Raw genomic sequence first — 21,064 nt, 5'->3', positions numbered from 1 at the left:
GCAGAAGCTTGCATAAGCAGTTCAGCTGCGTGATGGGACTGAAGGCAAGATTTTTTCTCCCTGGGTGACACTGTGGAGCTCTTTCTACTGCATGTCGTATCCACAGTTTTCCAGAGATCAGCAGGCTTCAGGAGGGTATTAGGTATAAATTCATGAACAGCAATTAGGCTGGAGTATCGAAGAGCAAAATTTTGCCTGTAAAGATGTTACATGGTTTAAGAAATTAGTTTGGGAAAGGTTTATTTCACTAGGATGTTGTGACTGCGACCATCCAGTTTGAATTCTCAATTCAGTCTCCTACCAATTTCTTTTTGGTCAATACACACAATTCTAAAGTCTTCTTTATATAGATGACAGACTTTCTCAGCCCACTCACATTATTTTCTCTGTCTACTCACTATTATTTGGCTTTTAGGCAGCCAGTCTCTTTGCATGAACTTTCAACAGGCCTTTCCGAGCCATGATCTCTCTGAAATAAGAGCTACCACTGAGTAGTCCAGCCCCTGCAGAGAAGGACTGAACTTCATCCACCAGTTCCCTCCCTCGCACATGGGGCAGCATCCGTTACTCGAGTTGTCACCCTCTCTTTCTGAAAGTCTGTTTCCGACTGTGTTTAGCTCTGCTAACCTTTCAGGTTGAAACTGTTGAGGCCAGGTCTCTACCTCCAGTGGTTTTTCACCTTTTTCAGAATTTTTCTTTTTCCCCAGCATGAAAGAAGCTGTTTGATGCAAACATGCAGGAGACACGGAATCAGCAGAGGGAAAGAGAGTCTGTTCAAGGAGTCTGGGGAGACTGGACTCGCAGAGGGTCTGTAACTGGTCATTGAGGTGGAGGGTTGTGAGAACGAGACTGGAAGCTGCTGAGAGACCAGGGTGGGGAATGCGAGTCATCTGGTGTGGGACCGAGTGTTTTAGTGCAAATCAAACACGGGGTTTGCAGAGGGGAGGACCTGGACTACCTGGCTGGGGAGACTTACACCGGGACCAGCTGTAGGAATGAGAGGTGAACACAACAGAGTAGGGACTTTACGGTGGGAGAGGAAGAAAGGAGAGAAAGATCAAATAGAGAAATTGAGACTGGAGTGGGCTGAGGATGCCCTGGGTAGGGAACAGAAGTGACTGAGATGGGGACATACTGACTACAAAGGTGATGAGCTTGGAGGGAGGGAGAAGGAGATCTAGAAGAGAATTATTTGAAAAATATATGTCTACTTAAGAGCTTAATGCTTAAACATCCATTGCAAACCAGTTTATTCCACAGATCTCCAGATACAGACAAACCTCTAGTGTTAAAAGGAACCTTAACTGATTTATTTCTTTTCCAAATAAGGCTGTGCCTTGGGATTTTTTCTTACTTCATTCCATTACTGCTGTTATTTTTCCCGCTATTATAAAAATGTGGTCAGACAACTGAGTATTAATCTGAAGAAGTGTATTCTGCTTTGCTGCAATCTAAATCTTGCTAGTCGGATTTTGTGAAGTACATTTCGCAATCTCTTCTCAAAACTAAACCTTAAAGTAGGTTTTAAAATGGTGTTCAGCATGGGAAAACTTAATTTCAATTTATCCTTGACAGTCTACCCAGACGAGACTGGTGTCTGATTCTCCCCCTGCTTAATCTGCCTTTGAATTGTAGAATTTGCTTCTGCATTTTTGTGCTGTGGTCGGAGAGGAAAGACCACCCACCCGCTAAGCCATTCCAGTAGCTCCTAAAGGTGATACGCTTCTGGTTTGGGTTTTGTGCCTGCCTGACCTGTCTGATTCTTTCTCTCTCTCTCCAAAACAAACTGTTGGAGCATAAAAGACTTGCTATGCTTGCAAAGTTGAACACTTTCCAGAAATTAGGAGACGGAGCAATTGTGCTGAGTCAGTGCAAGCCAGGGTAAGGGAGATGCACATAGCAGTAACTGTTCCAAGTTATGCAACGCTGGTGTTTTCCCAACTTCCTTCCAATAAGTCTTTCAAGTTGGTCTCGCTGCCTTCTTATGAGCATTTTAGAACAAAACCACTTTCATTCCTGACTTTCAGAATTTTTCTTGAGTTTTCAGCAGATATCTCATCTGCTCTTGACTTATGTGCATGTTTTCAAAGGGAAACCACCTCACCCAGTTTAAAGTTGAAAACTAGATCTGCAATATATTAACATCAGGATTTGAATAAAGAGAGCTATAAATATATGCTGCAGACAGTATCAAAACTATCACAATTCCAAAATATCAGTGGGTCCCAGTTAAACTGATAGGTTTCCATTAGGAAATGAAGTGACCAAATGAAACTAAATGAACTTCAATATTGATAAGCAGATGAGAGTTTGTAAATAAACTGGGATTTAAAGTGCCTCTTGGAGAAAATTCCTTAAGGGGAGAAGCAGCAGAGTTCATGGGATTGCTCTCCTGATCCATGAGCTGCTTGAATGGGCACAGATATACAGCCCTCTCCAAACTGGGAGCAGATCTCTTTACGTTTAAGACAGCTATGACTTTGTCGAAGTATAATTGTAGTAAATGGCCGTGCTGCTAACACAGAGGAAAAACTCCTCGCACGCTGCTTAGACAGACACAAACTCTGCCAAGAGCTGGGCCAGGACAGCGGCTTCCTTCCCAGTAGCCCATCCCAAACTGCTTATTGTCACTCCCCTGCCAGGAGTAAACATCTTTGGAAATCTCCAGTAAAACCACAGGCACAACTACATGGGGAAGTTTAAATAGGAGTTTTTTGCTAATCCTTGCCATTTGGAGAGAACGTGCTGCAAAGGATAAGATTTCTGTACCGCAGCCCGCATAGTGACCACAAGATAGCCACACTGCAATGATGTGGTTAAGTGAAACAGAAAGGGATGGCAGTCAGTTCTAGCTATTCAGATGCAAGAGGAGTTTCAGAAGAACTGGTCTTCAGCCATTAAACTTGCAGCCTACAGGACAGAAAAATTAACAGTAAACTTGCACTAAAACTAAATTGTATTATTTTAAAAGTCTTTGTTGTCTAAACTTAGCAGCTAAGTGGCTAACAAGTCTCCTCTAGTTGCTGTTACTTAGAACGAGTACAGCAAAAGTCACTACTTGAAGTGCAGTAATGAGCTGACAACAGATACATGAGAATACTGTCTGAATATTATGATTAGAATCTGCTTATCTGAGGATGATCTGGATGTTTCTTGACTTGCAAATTCTCATCTGATTTTCTATTTGTAACATAAGCTTAGAGAGTAGACTATAATATGAGCACAGATTGATGTCATAACTCTCAAATTCATTTTTAAAAAAGTAAAAAAAGCCCACATATTCTTCTTCGTTGAGCTCACTGGTGCTCAGGAATAGGAGCACCATCTGTTTATCAGTCCCTAGGATGATAGTCTTATATTCAACTACTGCAGTTCTATTAAGCCTCTGCAATATGCAAATGCCCCAGATATGCACATCTAGATGCCACTTCTGTGGCACTGTGCCATTGCAAGAGCTCAGAATCAGACCCACCGTATTTTGTGCCTTAACGTACAAAAGGGATGAAAGATTACCGCACTATCATTAGTTTTCAAGTTAAGAATGCAATACAATTTGCTGCTTTAGTGCATCCAGAGCTCCTCTGAAAACAGACTGAGGTAATTGGTGTTGTGGGTCAGATGTGGTTTGAAGGGATATAATGAAGTCTTTCTAGAAGCAGCACCATATGTGTGTAAGCAACCTGTCCCTGACTCAGACTAATATTGACATCAGCCCTTTTGAAAATTTGACTAGAAATTGGAAATGTCATTTTTGTTTTATGCTAGCAGATCAAAGTTAGCTTTCAGTGATCTGAAGATATGTTAACACTTATCAATTTCTTTCACATCTACTGCAGGTGAAAGCAGAACTGCAGTTCCTTGGTCTGAAGTGTTTCGGGATACAACTGCCTGCTTTTCCTCCATTAGGTTTTGGTGTTTTGATAAGGAAGTTTTTGTCTGCTGCTATTAAGTCTAAAGTCAGATTGTGTTTCAAATAGGCAATAGATGGAGTCATCAATTTTCATGCCAGAAGGGACCCCGAGATGACCTCATCCAACCACTGGTTACATAGTTCACAGAACTGTAGGTTAAACACGTCAAGCACTGTAACTTGGGCTTTACTGCAGCACGTTGGTATGGTTGTGCCCAACTCAACTGAACTTAAGTGCCTGATTTTAAGTTAAATGCCTCTTCCTTTACAGAGCAGTATGTTATATCCACGTTCAAAAGGAACCCCCTGGAGCAGGCCTTCCGAACACCCAACGCTCACTTGACGTCCAACTACTTGATAAACCAGTACTGGATAACTGTCAGTCACAAGGCACCGGCCATACTCTACGACCTGTACATGAGGCTCACGGGGAGAAAGCCCAGGTAAGAAACCACACGCCTTCAGCCTCCTGCATGCCTGCCACTGTTACGGAGAGCAGATCTCTAACAAGTTCTGAGAACGGGCTGCCTCAGCCTGAAGTCCCTGGTCTTCTTCCCATCTCCTTGTCTCGAGGAGATTACTCAAAAAGAAGAGGAATCGCGTGGCCATAGCTAAGTGTAGCCTGGGGTTCCCACCCTTTCCAGTACCTGGGGGACAGCACGTCCTTTAAACACAGCTTTGTTCACTTCAGAGGTTCCCAAGACAGAAGAGGACCAGTAGTTAAACTGTCCTCTGTAGCAAGATTTCTACCATTGCAACTCTCTGACTTGATTGCCTCTATGTGTCAGTAGCTTGCATAAGGACTGGAGACTGGCAATGTTTAGAACATTCCAGCTGATATTTTTTTCCCATAAATCAGATGCATAATTAGCAGTTGCCAGCACTGGCCCAGCACCCTGATATCTAGGAAGCAGTTGTTTCGGAGCATGAATAAATTCTGAATTGTATTTACGAGGACGGTTTACCATTACAATTGGTATTTGAGCCTTGGCAGTGTCACGGCTAGGAGGAATACGCGACATGCATGTCCCGTGTGGAAGCAATCCTGGTGTAACATAACTCAGCCAACGTCCTCCTTTACTCCCTGCCACCACAGAAGAGAATTTATTGTGCAACACAAGAACGGTATGCCAGCACTGTGTTGATGTCAGCTGCTCTGTGCTCCTCTGCTAGTTAGAAAGCTGGCTTCGGCTGTTTGCAGGGAAATCCCTGGCTGATGTATTGCTCTAATTTCTCTCCGACGTTCTGCTATGGAGGAAAATAGGTCCATAAAAAGACTTTCAGTTATCCAGGAGGTAAGAATTACCCTAGAAATAGAGGTAAACTATGAGCAAGAATAGGCTGCAATCTCCAAATTCTGTTGAAACAGGCAGCAGTAAGATCTTGGCATTGCCATTACAACTGACATTTCTTTTCATAATGTTGATTGGCATAAGTAGCCAATGGACATTGGCCGTAATACTGTACTTAAATTTCAAATAGAGCTCAGCATGCACTCATGCTGAGAAAGATACCTTCTTCTGAATTTTGAGATTTGTGACCTGAGCAAACACAGGCTCAGCAACGAACCTGTGAGTTCACCAAGTTGGTTTGGGGTTTGTTTGGGTTTTTTTAATAATTCCCCTTTTCTTTTTACACACTACTTAAGCTCATCCAGGCATTACTGCAATGTGGTAGAAAGCATAGTAGCAGCTCATTCTTTCTTTTTTTCACAGCTACCTAAATACCAGACCTTTATGGTCTAAGGGCAGTAAACCACATCAAATTAAAAAAAGTTGAATGTGTCACTAAACCTGCTTTAATGTTTCCCTTTAATTTTTCCCTCTGCTTCAAACAGAGCACCTAGGCTTAACTTTCTTCCCACTTGACATTCCCATCTATTGAAGTACAAGCCATCTTCCTGGCAGTTTCTTGAATTCTCTCCATGACCCTATGCCAGATTTGCAAGCAGAAAGGAGAAAGTTCTTTGCCAGGACCAAGACTCAGGCTTCAGTTCTCTACTGTATCCATACTCAACTCATCATAAGGTGATGGGTTATCACATGGAGTAGGTTATCTGGGAGCTGGTTATGGTTTTGCAAGTCTACTGTTTATTCAGGACCAGCCTATGACCTTCACTAATTTGAATTGCAGGGTAGTTCAGAGGAACTCAGCTGTAGTTCCTCCTGTAGTTATCACATGCAGTACCCCATCTACCAAAGGGTAGGTACAAGAGTCACCTCCTTCAGCTTTAGACTTTTATATTTTGCCTCTCCTGAGAAACTTACTTTAACTGTTAGCTCATTTTACATAAATTGCTTGATGTCTAGCAAAACTGCCCTAAATGGCTTACTGTTATTGCTGCACATCCATCCATGACTTAGAAACTAATGTGTTTTATATCATTAGTAGTCTCCTGAGGCAATCTGTCTCACCTGAGAATCTGCTCATGCAAGGCTCAGTATGAGAGCAAATAAAGAAATCATTGCTGTAAACAGTTTTCTAGAAGACAAGATGCATTTCTGAAGTGTAACTAATAAGGCTATCAGTGACAGCTACTACTTGCTTTATTCCTCTCAGTTCCTCCACAGTGGAGAATGAGATTTTCTGTAAGAAATCTTTGCCATAGCCTCTCAGAGGCAGCAGAAAAGCATGTTTCCACTCAGTTGATGTTTTCCAGTAGACCATTCCTTCATCCAAGTTAGTCAATGTTTTGAATGTGGTCACAACATTTGAGCTCAGTCAGTTAACACGAAACGCAGTTTTCATACGTACCTCTTCAGATGCTTCATTTGTCTTTTTGACCCTTACTTTCAGCCACTCAGATATGTTGCTTTGGGTAGATCTACAGTCAGAGCTCATTCTGCCCGCATTGACAGGAGGCCACGTGGATAGCCTATTTTCAAAACACAAGTAGGAACACACAGTTGATTCTCTTTTTTTTTTTTTTCTGACAGATTCCATTAGCCCTAAACACTTTAAAGATATTGATGGCTTTTGGGGAGCCAGTGTGAGGGGCAACTTCAGATCTTTGCAATCTAGCCATAGACTTTGTTTCCCAAGTTCTTACAAGGTATTAAAATATCCACAAAGCTTTGCCCCATAGTAGTTGCCTACACAGGCACAATCGGGAAGGTTAATCTGAAGTAATTTTAAAGTAGTTTAGATAACCTGCATTCAATCAATGCGCACGTAATTATTCAGAATGAAGGTTCCTTTAATGTGATGATGTGCTGTCCTAAAATGAAAGCCACTTTAATTCTGAGTAGGAGTGCCTATGTAAGGTTTTAGTGCTCTTTCAATTTGCTTTGGGTAAGCTGCACGGTCCTCCTCTGAATTGCTGTACTCATTGTGTCTTTTTCTGCTTATCATCGGGGCAGTCACATCTGCACGGGGAGAGGCCAGCCTGGCACCATTCTTCCCCAGACTGCCGCCTTTTATTTGTCACGGCGACTGTGTTACCCTCTGGGCAGCTCAAAATTTCTCATGAAAACAGCTCTGTTTTCCACAGAAATCAGCCTTTTAATGCTTTCTCTTGCCTTTATCCAGTCTGAGAGAACGTGGTGTTCTCTCAAAATTGACCAAGCTCTGTACATCACACTTTAAACAACCAGAGGCCTTTTGTACTCATGACCATTGGGACAACTGAAAAATAATCCTGCAAGGTAGGACAGCACTATTGTCATCCCCTTTTATATAAAAAATTAATAATAAAAAAGGGCCAAGACACATAAGAGACCTGAACCTACGTTTCTAAAGTCCCTGTTAAGCAGCCGTGCTCCTGAAGGAGCTTTCATCTTTACCAGGACACTCACGCTCCAGGAAGGTGTTCAAACAGTTTCCCCCGCCCCGCCCCAAGAAAAAAAAAAGCCTATGGACTCAGGTTATTTTCAAGGTCATCCACCAGGAGTGCATACTATCAGACCCTTCCTGTATAAGGAAGGACACAAAAAACACTCCAAACTGCCACTATATTGTACAGGGAGAGGAATGGCCTTTAAGAAAAACAACTGGTTTTGAGAGAGAGAGAGATCAAAGAAGCCCAAAGACATGAAAAGCATGCCACCAAGCTGAGCGGTGTGGTTGATACTCTCGAGGGAAGGGATGCTGTCCAGAGGGAGGGACCTTGACAGGCTAGAAAGGTGGGCCAATGTGAACCTCATGAGGTTCCACAAGGCCAAGTGTAAGGTCCTGCACATGGGTCAGGGCAATTCCGAACATGGATACAGGCTGGGCGATGAGTGGATTGAGAGCAGCCCTGCGGAGAAGGACTTGAGGGTATTAGTGGCTGAAAAACTGAATATGAGCCAGCAATGTGTGCTTCCAGACCAGAAAGCCAACTGTATCCTGGGCTGCATCAAAAGAAGCGTGGCCAGCAGGCCAAGGGAGGGGATTCTGCCCCTCTACTCTGCTCTGGTGAGACCCCACCTGGAGTACTGCGTTCAGTTTTGGGAACCCCAATGTAAAACAGACATGGACCTGCTCGAGCAGGTCCAGAGGAGGGCCATGAAGATGGTCAGGGGCTGGAGCACCTCTCCTATGAAGACAGGCTGAGAGAGTTGGGGTTGTTCAGCCTGGAGAAGGCTCCAGGGAGACCTTATAGCAGCCTTCTAGTACTAAAAGGGGGCCTACAGGAAAGATGGGGAGGGACTCCTCTTTATCAGGGAGAGTAGTGTTAAAATGAAGGGTAATGCTTTTAAACTGAAAGAAGGTAGATTTAGACATTAGGAGGAAATTCTTCACTGTGAGGGCGGTGAGGCACTGGAACAGGTTGCCCCAAGAGGTTGTGGCTGCCCCATCCCTGGCAGTGATCAAGGCCAGGCTGGACGGGGCTTTGAGCAACCTGGTCTAGTGGAAGGTGTCCCTGCCCATGGCAGGGGGGTTGGAACTAGATGATCTTTGAGGTCCCTTCCAACCCAAACCACTCTGTGATCCTATGATTCTATCTGAAAACTGAAGTTGAGCAACTGACTTCAGAGCTTGTCTATGCTGCAGATGTAGTCACCTCTGTATTGGAGCTAACTCCAAAAATCAGTGCTTTGCTTCAGGAGCCCAGTCAGGCTGGAGAACAGAAGAGAATTTGTGTGGTAGAAAGACAAGTATCCACCTTGGGAGGCAAGCAATATACCTTTGAGGTTTTGCAATCTGCTGTGCAGACTTCATACTAGTTCAGATGGGCTCTTCACCTCACACGTGGTATGTGATGTAGATATGGCCTCCAACCCTTGTTTAGTTCAGGCCGGTAAGTGAAGCATCAGTCCTGCCCTGAGAAATGCATGTTTTGCACCCATGTTCAAGCCAACAATAAAAGCTGGGTAGCTGTAGGCTCAAGACCTGAGCTGGAGCAGTTAGACTTGCTGAGCAAGTTCTCGGCCTGGTGAGCACCAGCGCGGTGCTCATCAGGAATTGCAATGCCTATTCATCTGGATTGATGAAAACACCTACAGAGCAAACCGACAGCCTTTACATACGATCAAACTTCCTGTCCACCTCTGATGTTCCTCCTCTGTTTCAGAATGATGAAGATTATCAATCGACTGCACAAGTCTATGATGCTCCTGCAGTATTTCTCCACTCAGTCCTGGGATTGGTCTTCAGATAATATGAATATGTTAATGAGTCACCTTAACACAGAGGACAAAAAGGTAAGTATATCCTGAATATGGATTGCTAATCATCTGCAATTCCGTTCATCTGCAGCAATTATTTTTGGTGTATTGTTGAGCTTTCAAATGACATCCATATGACTGGAACTGACTTTAACCTGAAATAATTTATTGCCTCCTTGTTTTATTAAATAACTTATCAGGAACCTTCCATTTATGACAGGGGAATGTTTTCTCCTGAGGTGTGTTGCTCTTTCTTCTGAGGCAGGTCAATCACTGAAGTCTTTCCAGTTAACATTGCAGTTGTGGTAGATGATCTAGATGGAAATTACTTGAAAGATTTTAACATTTTCATCCCCTTTGGTTTTAATGGGCACCGCACAGGGAAATTTAGGTAACACATAGTATCTGACCCTGAACAATATGTAAAAAGTTCCTGTTTTATTCAAGTCCCTAAAGAGCAATTAATTTGCAGGATGTCTAGCTCTGTTGTAGTCTTTATAGCTTTGAAATACTACCCCTTAAGAATGGGATTGTAACTGAAAGACTGAAGGATACAAAGAGTAGATCTGTGATAAGCTTGAATGCACCTTTGGTCAGTATCTCCTTGCAAAGAGATACTTAGGCATTCACATCAAACCGGTCTTACACACATCATGAAGTTCTTGCACAGACTCCCAGCAGTAGAATCAAGAGTTTTCTTCCCTAGTCTGCAGAGGGATTGCATGCAGCAAATTCTAACTTCTAAGGGCAGTAGCACTGCTGTGACCACAGCAGATGTAGAGGGAACCTAAATGCTATGATAGGAGCTAGTTCTTAGGCAGATAAACAAAAAATTACAACATCAAGGACTTAGCGCAAGCTAGACAGTGTTTCAGGCTTACCAAGCTGCTTATGAGAACTTTGTGAGATGCACCGCATCCAGTGTTGCCACTGCTGCATTGTGAACGGTATTCAAGCTAGATAGTTTATGGGCAGCACACATCTCTATACATATCTGACAGACACACCAGGATCTGCACAGTAGCTAACCCCTCTCTGCTCGAGTTATTGCTGGTGTGATACTAAGGCCCTTGCACCAAAGCAAATGGCCTGGATTGGCATGGGGGTGAAAGGAAAATATTTTTCTGAGTATATTCTCTTTTAAGACCCTGTAAATAAGAAATACCATTCACTTCAGTCATTCGTTTAGAAAAAAAATGCTTTCTTTGCTCTAATAGACAGACAACCCCTGAGAGCTTGCTAACAATTTTTCCAATATAAGCATCTGAAATTAACTGGGGTAATTAGCTCTACAATGAGACTTTTTGATGCCAAACACCAGAGTAACCTATTTCTTGGACTTCTGTCGATCTAGCTGATGAGAGAGAATACAGCACAATAGCAAGTAACACTGATGCAGAGGCACCTGTTGACTCAATGTCCCAATTCATTTATTTACACATAATTCTAGTGACACATTAAAAACTTCATGGAGGTTTTCATATGAATGCATTTACCTGAATAGAAGGCCATTTTTCTTCCACAGTTGTGTGTTTGCATGTACATGTGTGTACAAATACATGTATTTATGCAAAAATTGCCACCTGAAAGACAAACTTATCTTTGTTTTCTGCCAGCTAGCACTAAATTTCTGCTTGCTTTGCCCAGATTCCCAGCTGGGTGAGATGTTAATTGACAGCTGTGAAATACAGTCTGTTAGTGCCCATGTCTTCTTGGAAACTTGGTGGCTTTAAGAACTTCAGACAGAGGGCCTTGTCAGGAATGGAGGTCAATGAAGAATTGATGCTTAAAGTGAACTTGTTTTGAACTCTGGCATTTAACTTCTGCTCTTTGTCTTTAAATCCCAGTTATACAACTTTGATGTTCGTCAGCTGCACTGGTCAGAATACATTGAAAGCTACTGCCTAGGTGCTAAGAAGTACTTGCTAAATGAGGACATGGCTGGCATTCCAGCAGCAAAGCAGCACTTACGAAAGTAAGTCATACCCAGTGACAAGGACAAGAGCTCCTGGCTACCTTGAATGGCTTTTGAGGAAAATTATTCTAGTTACATTGCAGTAATAATTGTTGAATAATATGGAGATAAACATAGCATAGCTTATTTCTTAAGGCAGAGAGTTGTCAGCATTTCATTTTTCCAACCTGTAAGAAAAAGAGGACTTTTGACGTCACTAATGATCAGGGGCTAGATATTGTGCCTTCCCAGCAGATGACCAAGTAACGAAGTTACGATGCATAAGAGGAATACATGAATGCAGAAGATCTTGGTCATTCAGAATTACAATAGAAAAATAAGGGTCAGAGTTACAACAGAAAAATAAGGGTCAGATTTAGACTTTGTGAAGCTCCTAGAAGTTTTTAGCTATTCGAAGACATTGCCTAAAAACTTCAAGCATTTGTATGATTTTAAATTTCATTTTAAAGTTGAAGTTTTAATTCCTTTGGGGGAATGGGCAAAAATTCTCCAAAATCAGTGGAGAGCTTATGCATTCAATCCCTGATGACAGTTTAAGAGAGTCTGAATGAACAATTTGAGATTGTCCTTCTATTCAGTTAAAGATTGTGCTCTTCCTGTCTTCTCCAGCCCTTTTACTGAGAAGTGCAGGCAAAAGGAGAAGGAGCAGCTCTCTTGGAGTAAAAGCCTGGTTGTTTCCTTTAAGAAAACCATTCTAGTGCACTGTAAATGCTAGAAGCATAAAACAGCTTGTTGCCATAGCAAGGAATCCTAAACTAGTTCTTCGTTCACAGGTCATTTTTAAAGGATTTATAAGAACCTCTGTAACAGGCCAGTAACTGCCTCATAGTTCAAACAGGCAGTGTGGTGTAGTGCGGTGATAAAGTTAACAACAACAACAACAAAAAAAAGGACTTTTACAAAAATTAAACCAATCTTGGGGACATTAAGTACAAAGCTTTCTTCCCTTGGTCAGACACTGGGAAAGTAAGAATTAGAGAACTGCAGAAACTTTTGCTTGATAGAAAGAGGACAAGACGATTAGCATCTTAAAAGACTCAATAATACCATTTAAATATATGGTGTAAACTGCCACTCCACCCCACCCCCCCCCCCCCCCCCCAAAACTCCAGTGCTGCAGTACTGCAAAAGTAAAGACCATTTATGATTATTGAGTAATTTCCTAACATTAAAGGCAGGGTTTCACACAAACAGGAGAACTTTATTCATCAGCTCATGCAAATGTAGGTCTTCTAGCCTGCCACCAATCCTGCAAAGAAAAAAAAAGCTAATATACCAAATCAAAGCAGAAAGTATTGGACCTAAACTATCATAAAGAAAAAACTCTCAGTATGACTTCTGTTCTGGTTTGAAATAAGAGCACATAGAACAAGAGAGACTTGCAATACAGTTGTTCCACCTATGCCATTAGCTATTCACTGTATCCTCGCTTCAGCACAGTCCTTGGCAAGACGATAGGGACATCTTGGGCACAGTGTTTTCACTAAAACAGGAATGGCAAAAAGCCCAAGGGCCACTTGTAAACAGGATTTCTTACAAACTTACCTGCAGCAAATGCAGCAAGCTGGTAAGCTTTTTTGTTGTTTTTGTTTTCCTCTATAAGATGCCTCTTTCTCTTTCTCAGGCTGAGGAACATCCGATATGCATTCAACACCACCCTCCTAGTGATCATCTGGCGCATTTTCATTGCAAGGTCACAGATGGCTCGAAACATCTGGTACTTTGTGGTGAGCCTCTGCTACAAGTTCCTTTCCTACTTCAGGGCATCCAGCACCCTTAGGCACTGAAGCCGTCCATCAGCAACCAGCCTCTTCCAGAAGGACCTCCATCTCCTCTAATCAGCAACTATGGGCATCGGGGTCTGAAAGTAGCAGAAAAATCCACTCCCTCCAACAGCAGCCTGCATTTATTGTGCACTGTTACATGTTCACCTTTTTAATTTTAACTAATGCTTTAATACATGGTGGTCTTTCATCTGTAGGACCAGGCCAATTTTTAAAGCCATAACTGAAGCTTTAGGAACAGGTCAAGCTGGAACCGTTCATCTAGAGTCTGATGTGCAAGAGTAAGGATTAACCAAAGTCATTGTCTTCCCATGTACTACCTAGGCTATCTTAATCCCATCTTCTTCCTCAAAAGAGGCAAATTTAAAGCATACAACCTTGGAAGAAAAGGATGCCATCAGAGGAGACCCAGCCAAGGAAATTAACCTGTAAGAGGTCTTCCTAAAGAGGCTATTCCTTCATTCTCATTCAGTGAAATGGTACCTTATTGAAAAACATGATGTCACATTTTCAGTTTTTCAAAACTTAGAGGGGAAAAAAGATCAGTTACATTAGGCCAGTGAACACACCGAACAGTTTTCAGATCTTGTCTTATATTGAGGACTGACGCTTTCAAGCCATAACTGAAGACACACGTAGAATTCATGTACCTGTGTTAACTCTACTCACTCAGAAGCTGCTTTCTTATGGAGAGGTATTTTTTCTCTGTGTGGTTAAGGTTGCAGTCTATTAAAAAGCCCTGTTCTTGCATTTATCACATTTGCTTGGAACATTTTTTTGGCTTGAAAAATGCTGTATTTACTCTGAGAATGAAGAGGAAACTTCTTAAAAGATTGAAGAAGAATTCAGAAGCTCTTTATTATTTTTGAGGAATAGCTTTTTTTCTCCCTTGGATTTGTCTGCAGAAAACCTCTCTCCCTATAGCTCAAAAAAGGCCTGATGCTGTCCTTCATGCTTTCATTACAGCTAAATCACTTTGCAGTTGATCAATTCCACTGGCAATGAAAGTGTAAAGACATGTATGGAGGAAATCCCATCAGGTCAGTTCTGCTGCCACTCCTGGCATTAGGAACTAAAAAGTCTGAAACCTGTTTTCATTGCGAATAGGAAAGGTTTCATTGACTTCTGTGTAAAAAAAAGTCATGCATGGTGAAGGTAATGCATTTTGTCCTACCTTGCAGTTTAGAAAGGAACCCAAGGATCTTCCTAACGCTCATGGCTATTGGAGATACTTGTTTCACCTAGTGAAGTATGAATTCCGGGGTGGGGGGGGAGAGAGAGAAAGAGAGCGCCTTCTTCAAAGTAGCTGGTGCAACAACGGCCTTAGTGCAACAGCAACAAATTCATCATGCTATCAGATTTTTAAAGTTAAATCTAGTACTGGAATATTTTTTATTCAGATAACACCGAATAAGCACTTTAAGATTATCAGACTTCAAAGCAGCTAGTTTTTGAAACAATGCAGCATCCAATTTCTTTAGTCTTGTGTCATGCTAGCTGTCTGAAAAAGTAATGCTACATCACAGAAAAATTGACACAGTTGCTCTTTTGAGAGCTGAGAATAGCAGAGTATTTACAAAGCTGGCATTCTTCAGAAATTATACTTGTTTTTGGCAGTGAAGGCAAGAGCAGGTTATGATGACAGTATATTTATATATTAGGCCTCCAAGCTAGTTCAAAAGTCTTTCTAAAGGTGCAAGGAATTAATCTTCCCCTGTATGCCCCAGAGGTCTGGTTTCAAGCGATTGCCAAAGGATACCTGCAGCAGAACCTGGCCCGAAACACGGTGTCCAGAATGGCAGGGCTCTGGCATTCCCTAGCAATGTTTGTCACGCATTACTTCTGATCTGTGCTTAATTAGGTCAAGCACCCAGTTTATAAAGATGGACTTTTTTTTAAGCTCTTGCCTTGAAAACATACTTTCAAAATGAACCCATGCTGGTTGTTAGCTATGTGTTTTCCAAGTTCAGAAAGCTGGCAGTGCGGGCCGTGCATTGCACATTAGCGAGGTGTCATGCCTTGGAAACTAGGAGCTATGGGTTTGGGCGCTGGGGACCAGAAATTTCATGTACAGTGTTTCCGTAGCAGTGTATATGGTGAAGCTTAGCTGCGTTATCCTTTGCTAACTTACTTGGCTGTGCGGAGACTGTGGCTACCTTGGCAGCGTGAGGCAGGTTGCTGTAGGGATTCCTCTAGAAAGTCTGCATTCCCTCAAGTACATAATCAGGTCATCAGCCAGCTTTCAGTCTTCTCATATGAAAGGCTAAAAAACAAACCAAAACAAAACTGCAGATTATTTTGAAACAAACTTCCATTAAAAAAAGTAGGAAAGAATTTTAGCTCATATCCTAAAAGTCTTTTTAAGTGCCTGCCTTATGTACAAAGAGAAGCAACAGCTAAGGGGATCGTGTCTTACGCTGTGCACGACAGACAAAAACCTGAGTCTCAGAAAAGTCAAATACTGCAGACCTGCTACACCTACAATGTCTGGTCTACATCAGTCAGCTCTACGATGAGTAAAGTGTCCTGCCTTCCCTTCCCCAACGCTCGTCATGCCACGCATTCCTCACGTATGCCTGCAGGCGTTGAGTTATTTGCGCAGGCTGTATTGTCCCACCAAGCCCGAGATGTATCTTTGCTCACCTGAGCATATCCAGACCTGTGTTCTGCACGTGCAAAAAAAAAAAAAAAAAAAAAAAAGATGCTTCAGGTTTCTCTCAGACCAATGGTGGTACCACGTTCTAAAGCTCTTCAGCATTTTGCTGAAGGTAACAAACAGCCACAGCAAAGCTACTACTCAGCCCTGAGAAAACAGCAGGAGCTGCTTGGGATGTTGCAGAAACATAGCTGTTGCAGATGGTGTATGCTCTTCTGGAGACCTTTCGTAGCCCACACAGCATCGCCGGCAGCCGGCTCCAGAACTCTGGCCTTGCCTGGGGTGGGGATCAAGCTGTTAGCTTTTCTTAACACAGACATAACATGCAGTGAAACTTGAATCTTTAATCCCTTGTCTTGTGGCTCGAGATGTTTTCAGGTGATTGTCTGAACCGCAGAAATATGTCAGAAAAACCTCAATGCGGAGACTGACACGTGGCAATGGCCTTTGGGTGCCAATCATGACTGTCGGCGTGGAGAGCTGGACCTGGCATAAGAACTTGTTCTCACCTCAGGCAGTGACTTATCTTTGAGGTTTTACTGTGTGCTCCTCAGTGTATTTGTATGTGCTCTGAAGAAACCCAAGCCTTGGGGAAGATATCTAAAAGAAACCTCTGAGCGACAGCCATTTCTTTTCTTCCCCATTCTCTCTCTTGCTCTTTCATGTATACTTACAAACTTGTGTCAAAAGAAAAGCCAAATACAGTTGTTACCAAGTTAAATTGGAGGTCCTGTGGTGACTGTGCACAAATTAACACAAACACCTCAGGAGTGGATATTACTCATGGCTGAAGGCTAGAGCTTTTAATACCTGTAAGGCTGAAGCAGGACTCAAGCTTTTGGGGTTTTTTTTTTTCCTACAGAGGTAGCATGGGCAGTGCTACGGGGAGGCAAGAGGAGTAGGAAGAGCATTCCTGCAGCCTCTGCTCACAGACAGCAGAAGCACAGAGAACAATATTGGCAGCCAGTCTGCACAGCCACAAAAGAAAGTATCTGCCACAAGACAGTATAATGGGATTATTTGTCTGCACCCTATGAACTTGCAGTGTATCTACCCCCTCACGGTGTCAGAAGCCTGCAGTGCTGCTACAGAAATAAGACGGACCACTGCTGAACCCCATGTACTGTTTTTGTTAATACTGTGCACATACACTAGTCTGTAGGCTATAGCTATGAACTGCTGTTGCAAAAGCAATGAAACACTGAATATCATTTCACTGTCAAAGAGCAATGGGCATAAGCTTGCAGTTAAGAAGTATCTTTTTTTTTTTTTAATTAAATTGCGATAACAAAAAAACCCAAATCCCTAAAACTAATCCAAGTTTAAACTGCCTTTTGACTGACAACCAAAGCTGTTTAGCTCCAGCATGCCTGTTACCAAAAAAATAAAATTTCTCACCTTGTTAAGAAAATACAATTCTTTCTTGGTAGAGGGGGGTGGTAACAGACATACTGGTATATTACAGGCTGTTGGCCCATTATCCACCTCCTCAAGAAATTTGTTATTTTACATTTTCTAAGAAAACATGATTATATATATGCGCGTGTGTGTAGTTACATCTTTCAGCACCAGTCTTTTCACACAGTATACAGAGATGGTAAAAGTAGCAGAGCTCATATCGAAATGCCAGGCTGTGCTTGTTTGGTATGCATTGTTCCAATTCAGTTTAAGACAAAGTGATTAAAACCTACCCTAGTTTCCAGCATAAAGGAAACCGAACCTGTAGTACTATTAATCAAATCATCATCATGAATAAGCAACTGGGAAAAGAGGGAGGGGGGCATTCTTTTGTTTGTAAATAAGCTACAGCTTCATGGTCGAAAGCATGCTGTTGCTCTTCCAGCATTGACGTTCTACCGCAGAAAGCGAGGATGAACTTTTATTACAATTGGACCCTTTATTCTAGTGCAGAGTAAATAACATGCTGTACATTCCCCAGAAGCTAAATGGTGAATACCCCATTACATGGTGCTAAATATAGGTATGAAGGTGGTACAGACTTACTTAAAAGAATTAAAAAAAAAAATATGCGTATTTGGGGAATAATTAAAGATGTACTATCCCACTTTTCTCTATTGCTTAAAAGTCAACTATGAATTGAGTTGGTTTGTTCAGATTAACACGAAACTGCTTGCAAAAGGTTTCTTGTTCTTAAATAATCTTGGCAGACCCCAGTTTATAGTAAAATATGTACTCTCCCACTGTCCAAAGTTTATATGGTTCTATCTGCTATTTCTATTCTCTTGTTAGCTATGAGACAACTTACTGTTATAAATCTTAATTACAAAGTTTCTAATGTTACGGTGTAATCTTTTGAGCTCTCAAATCAGATAAAATGGTAAAGTCACAAATTATGAGAACCTCAGCCATAAAATTGTTAATATGATGTTTATGTTATTTTAAACATTTAATAAAACAAAATATTTTAAAACTATGGTTACTTTGCATCGCTCAAGTTGCTAAAGGAGGTGGTTACTTGCTGGCCATTGCAGTTCAGAACAGGCTGCATCTGCACCACATCTGTAGCACAGCTGCCTGCGTCCCTGCCTGCGTGGAACGGCAGCCCCACCTACAGGCAGCTGCCAGCACAAGGAAAGGGAAAACAAAGAGGGGGAAATCCCAAATTTTAATAAAAGTAATGACTGTGAGACTTTAACCCAGATACATACGACCTGGAAGGGTCCATCTCTGGTAAGTGTCCTCCAGAAAGTGATAGGGACAGGTCTTAAGCAAGGGCAACTTGGGAATAACCCGACCAACTTCCTGAGCAACGTACCATTTGCACCTGAGAATATTACTCCAAATTCTTAGTTTTACAAGGTAAGGACTTTAATTTACACTTGGTGTTAACACTATAATGCTCTTTTGGCATAAAGAGCTTTTAAAGTCCACAGAAATACAGTATGCTTTTATTTCCAAGACCCTACTGTACAGCGAGAAAAGTTACGGATGTCACTGCATAAGCATGCATGGGGGATGGAAATAATCGTGGTTTACATGTGTTTCCAAGAAGTGTACACAATAATATTTCAGGCTGTTGGGTCAGTTCTTAATCTAGCAATTCTCAGGATTGCCAAGAACATTCTGACTCTGACAAACACTTCACTGTCCTTCGCATGATGTCTCCAAGGCCATTGGGAAGCAGTGGCACAGTGAGATAATGAAATCGCATTGACAAATAGCAGGACTAACTAGAAAGTTGGTTGGTTCGTTGTTTTACAAGTAGAACAGTTCTTACCTTTTCCAGTTCTGATAAAAAAAAAATTATCTTTCTTGCTGAAATAAAATCTTCACAGCTGGGAACGTCAATAGTCAACAATCTCCAACTGCCCAAAGCAAAGACACTGTCTCAAGGTCTGAGTCCAGGCACTCCGTCAGTGTATTTGTAGACAAAGAGAATGTCACATCCCTCAGAAGTCTCTGCTATCAAATCTTCAGGGCGGGGGGGGGGGGGAAGTGTATATTTTAACATTAAAGCTTTAGTCTAGTAAGTGTTTCCAGCTATCTGCATTGGAAGAGCCCGAAATCAAAACACCTCCATTCCCTTGGCTGCTGCAGCAATTCTGTTTTCAAATGCATATGCGCAGCACAGCCCACCACCAGTCCACTCGCATCTCCTCTAGCTGGCCTGCTGGATATTGGCTTATTCCCCAACACTTCACGAAGATTCACGATAGGTAGATTATCTGAGCTTCTTCCAGAGCTCAGCGGGAGCACAGTGGCATCAGACACCCTGAGCACAAACTGTAATTGTTCTCTGTGTTTCAATACTTCCATTTTAATTCTAGTGACTGCAATGCCTTGCAATAATCTCATTTTCAGAAAATTTTAATCTTATAAATATATACAGGTATATATTCATAGATACATATGTGTAAAATAACACATATGTTATACATGTGTCTCAAGACAGGCCTGGTCAAAATATTTGGCATTTATGTATCTATGGATGAACATAGGAGTGCACATAGACACACACAAAAATTTGAAGGCAGGGAAAGAGGGCAGATCTAATCTGAGTAGGGTCAAATCCACATACAGCTGGGTTTCTGGAAAGGGAAAGGAATGGAGTTTTAGTATTGATTGCCATTACAATTAAGTGTAACAGGAGGGTAGCAAGGCACAAGCATGCTGTAAAAGGCGGTATGCTACGCACTGCAAATGGAGGTAATGGGAAACTAATTTAACAGAAAACATAGCCAGACCTGCCTTCATTTCAGTACAAAGGTATGCCATGTCTTACCTAATTTTTAAAATCACACATTCTCAGTGACCAAAAATTTAGCTTTTTTTTCCAGACATTATTTTGAATGCTAGAAGTTAAAATGCCCTTCAAAAATGTCAGTTGTTAAATTCCAAGGGGCCTATGGGGGACCAAGACTTGGAGGTGGTAGATGTGGATGGACTAGTATTTTTCAGTTTCTGTCCAACACTATCCAAGAAAAAAAGCATTTCATTACCATAAAATTAAAAGAAAACCTTACAAATTTGTTAGTTTTCAAAAGAATTGTTTGCCAAAAAGCACGTTAGGAAATATTTTCACCATGCATTACTGATAAAAATGTTTTTGTCAAGAGTCAGAAATCATTTTACTAACTCCTTTCCAAAAATCGTATTTGTTGTAGAAAGTTTGTCCTCTTGGACTCACTTCACCAAATCACAAATATATTTTCCTTTAAATTTCTCCAAAGGCTTTTTTTTTTTTTTTTTTTTTTTTTTTTTAATTGAGAAAATAAGAATACCTTGATAAAAGCAAAACAAGAAACAACCAGACCATCTCTGGAAAAAAAGGCATGAAGATTGAGGCGGTATTTAGCACATATGACTAATTCTGGATGAGAAGTCTTTCTTCCTGCCATGTAAACAATCATGCATGCAGCCTGTTACTCATCATCAGTTGGCCGATTTCTCCTAAACACTGCGCTAGAAGTGGTCTCGTGGATCGTACAGCATGTAGAACGCTGGCAAATACAGAGAGCGACCTCTTTTCAACGACACAGGCTAAACAGACATAAAAACACTTGTGTCTGTGTGCGTGTGTATGTATGTGTGTATATATATATACACACGCACACATACACATGTGTGGGTACGTGCATGTGTGTGCATATATTCTATATAAATATATATATATATTCTGCAGGTCTAATC

At 41.7% G+C, this 21,064-nt stretch overlaps 1 protein-coding gene across 10 annotated transcripts in view; it reads left to right on the top strand.

Annotated features, from left to right (window-relative positions):
• Positions 1–18,347, top strand: part of FAR2 (fatty acyl-CoA reductase 2) — a 149,934-nt gene extending 131,587 nt beyond the window's left edge. For all 10 annotated transcript variants that reach the window (XM_030041068.2, XM_030041067.2, XM_030041061.2 and 7 more), the window contains 4 exons: positions 4,182–4,353; positions 9,405–9,534; positions 11,346–11,473; positions 13,098–18,347. In XM_030041068.2, the coding sequence (XP_029896928.1) occupies positions 4,182–4,353; positions 9,405–9,534; positions 11,346–11,473; positions 13,098–13,260 (593 nt within the window). In that variant the 3' untranslated portion in view covers positions 13,261–18,347. The remainder of the gene's footprint in view (positions 1–4,181; positions 4,354–9,404; positions 9,535–11,345; positions 11,474–13,097) is intronic.
• The last annotated feature ends 2,717 nt before the right edge of the window (positions 18,348–21,064 follow it).

Source organism: Aquila chrysaetos, chromosome 17, assembly GCF_900496995.4.
Source record: "Aquila chrysaetos chrysaetos chromosome 17, bAquChr1.4, whole genome shotgun sequence".
In the NCBI taxonomy this organism is placed as follows: Eukaryota; Metazoa; Chordata; class Aves; order Accipitriformes; family Accipitridae; genus Aquila; species Aquila chrysaetos.
The sequence above is the reverse complement of the archived record's forward strand: the minus strand, read 5'-3'. Positions and strand labels throughout refer to the sequence as shown.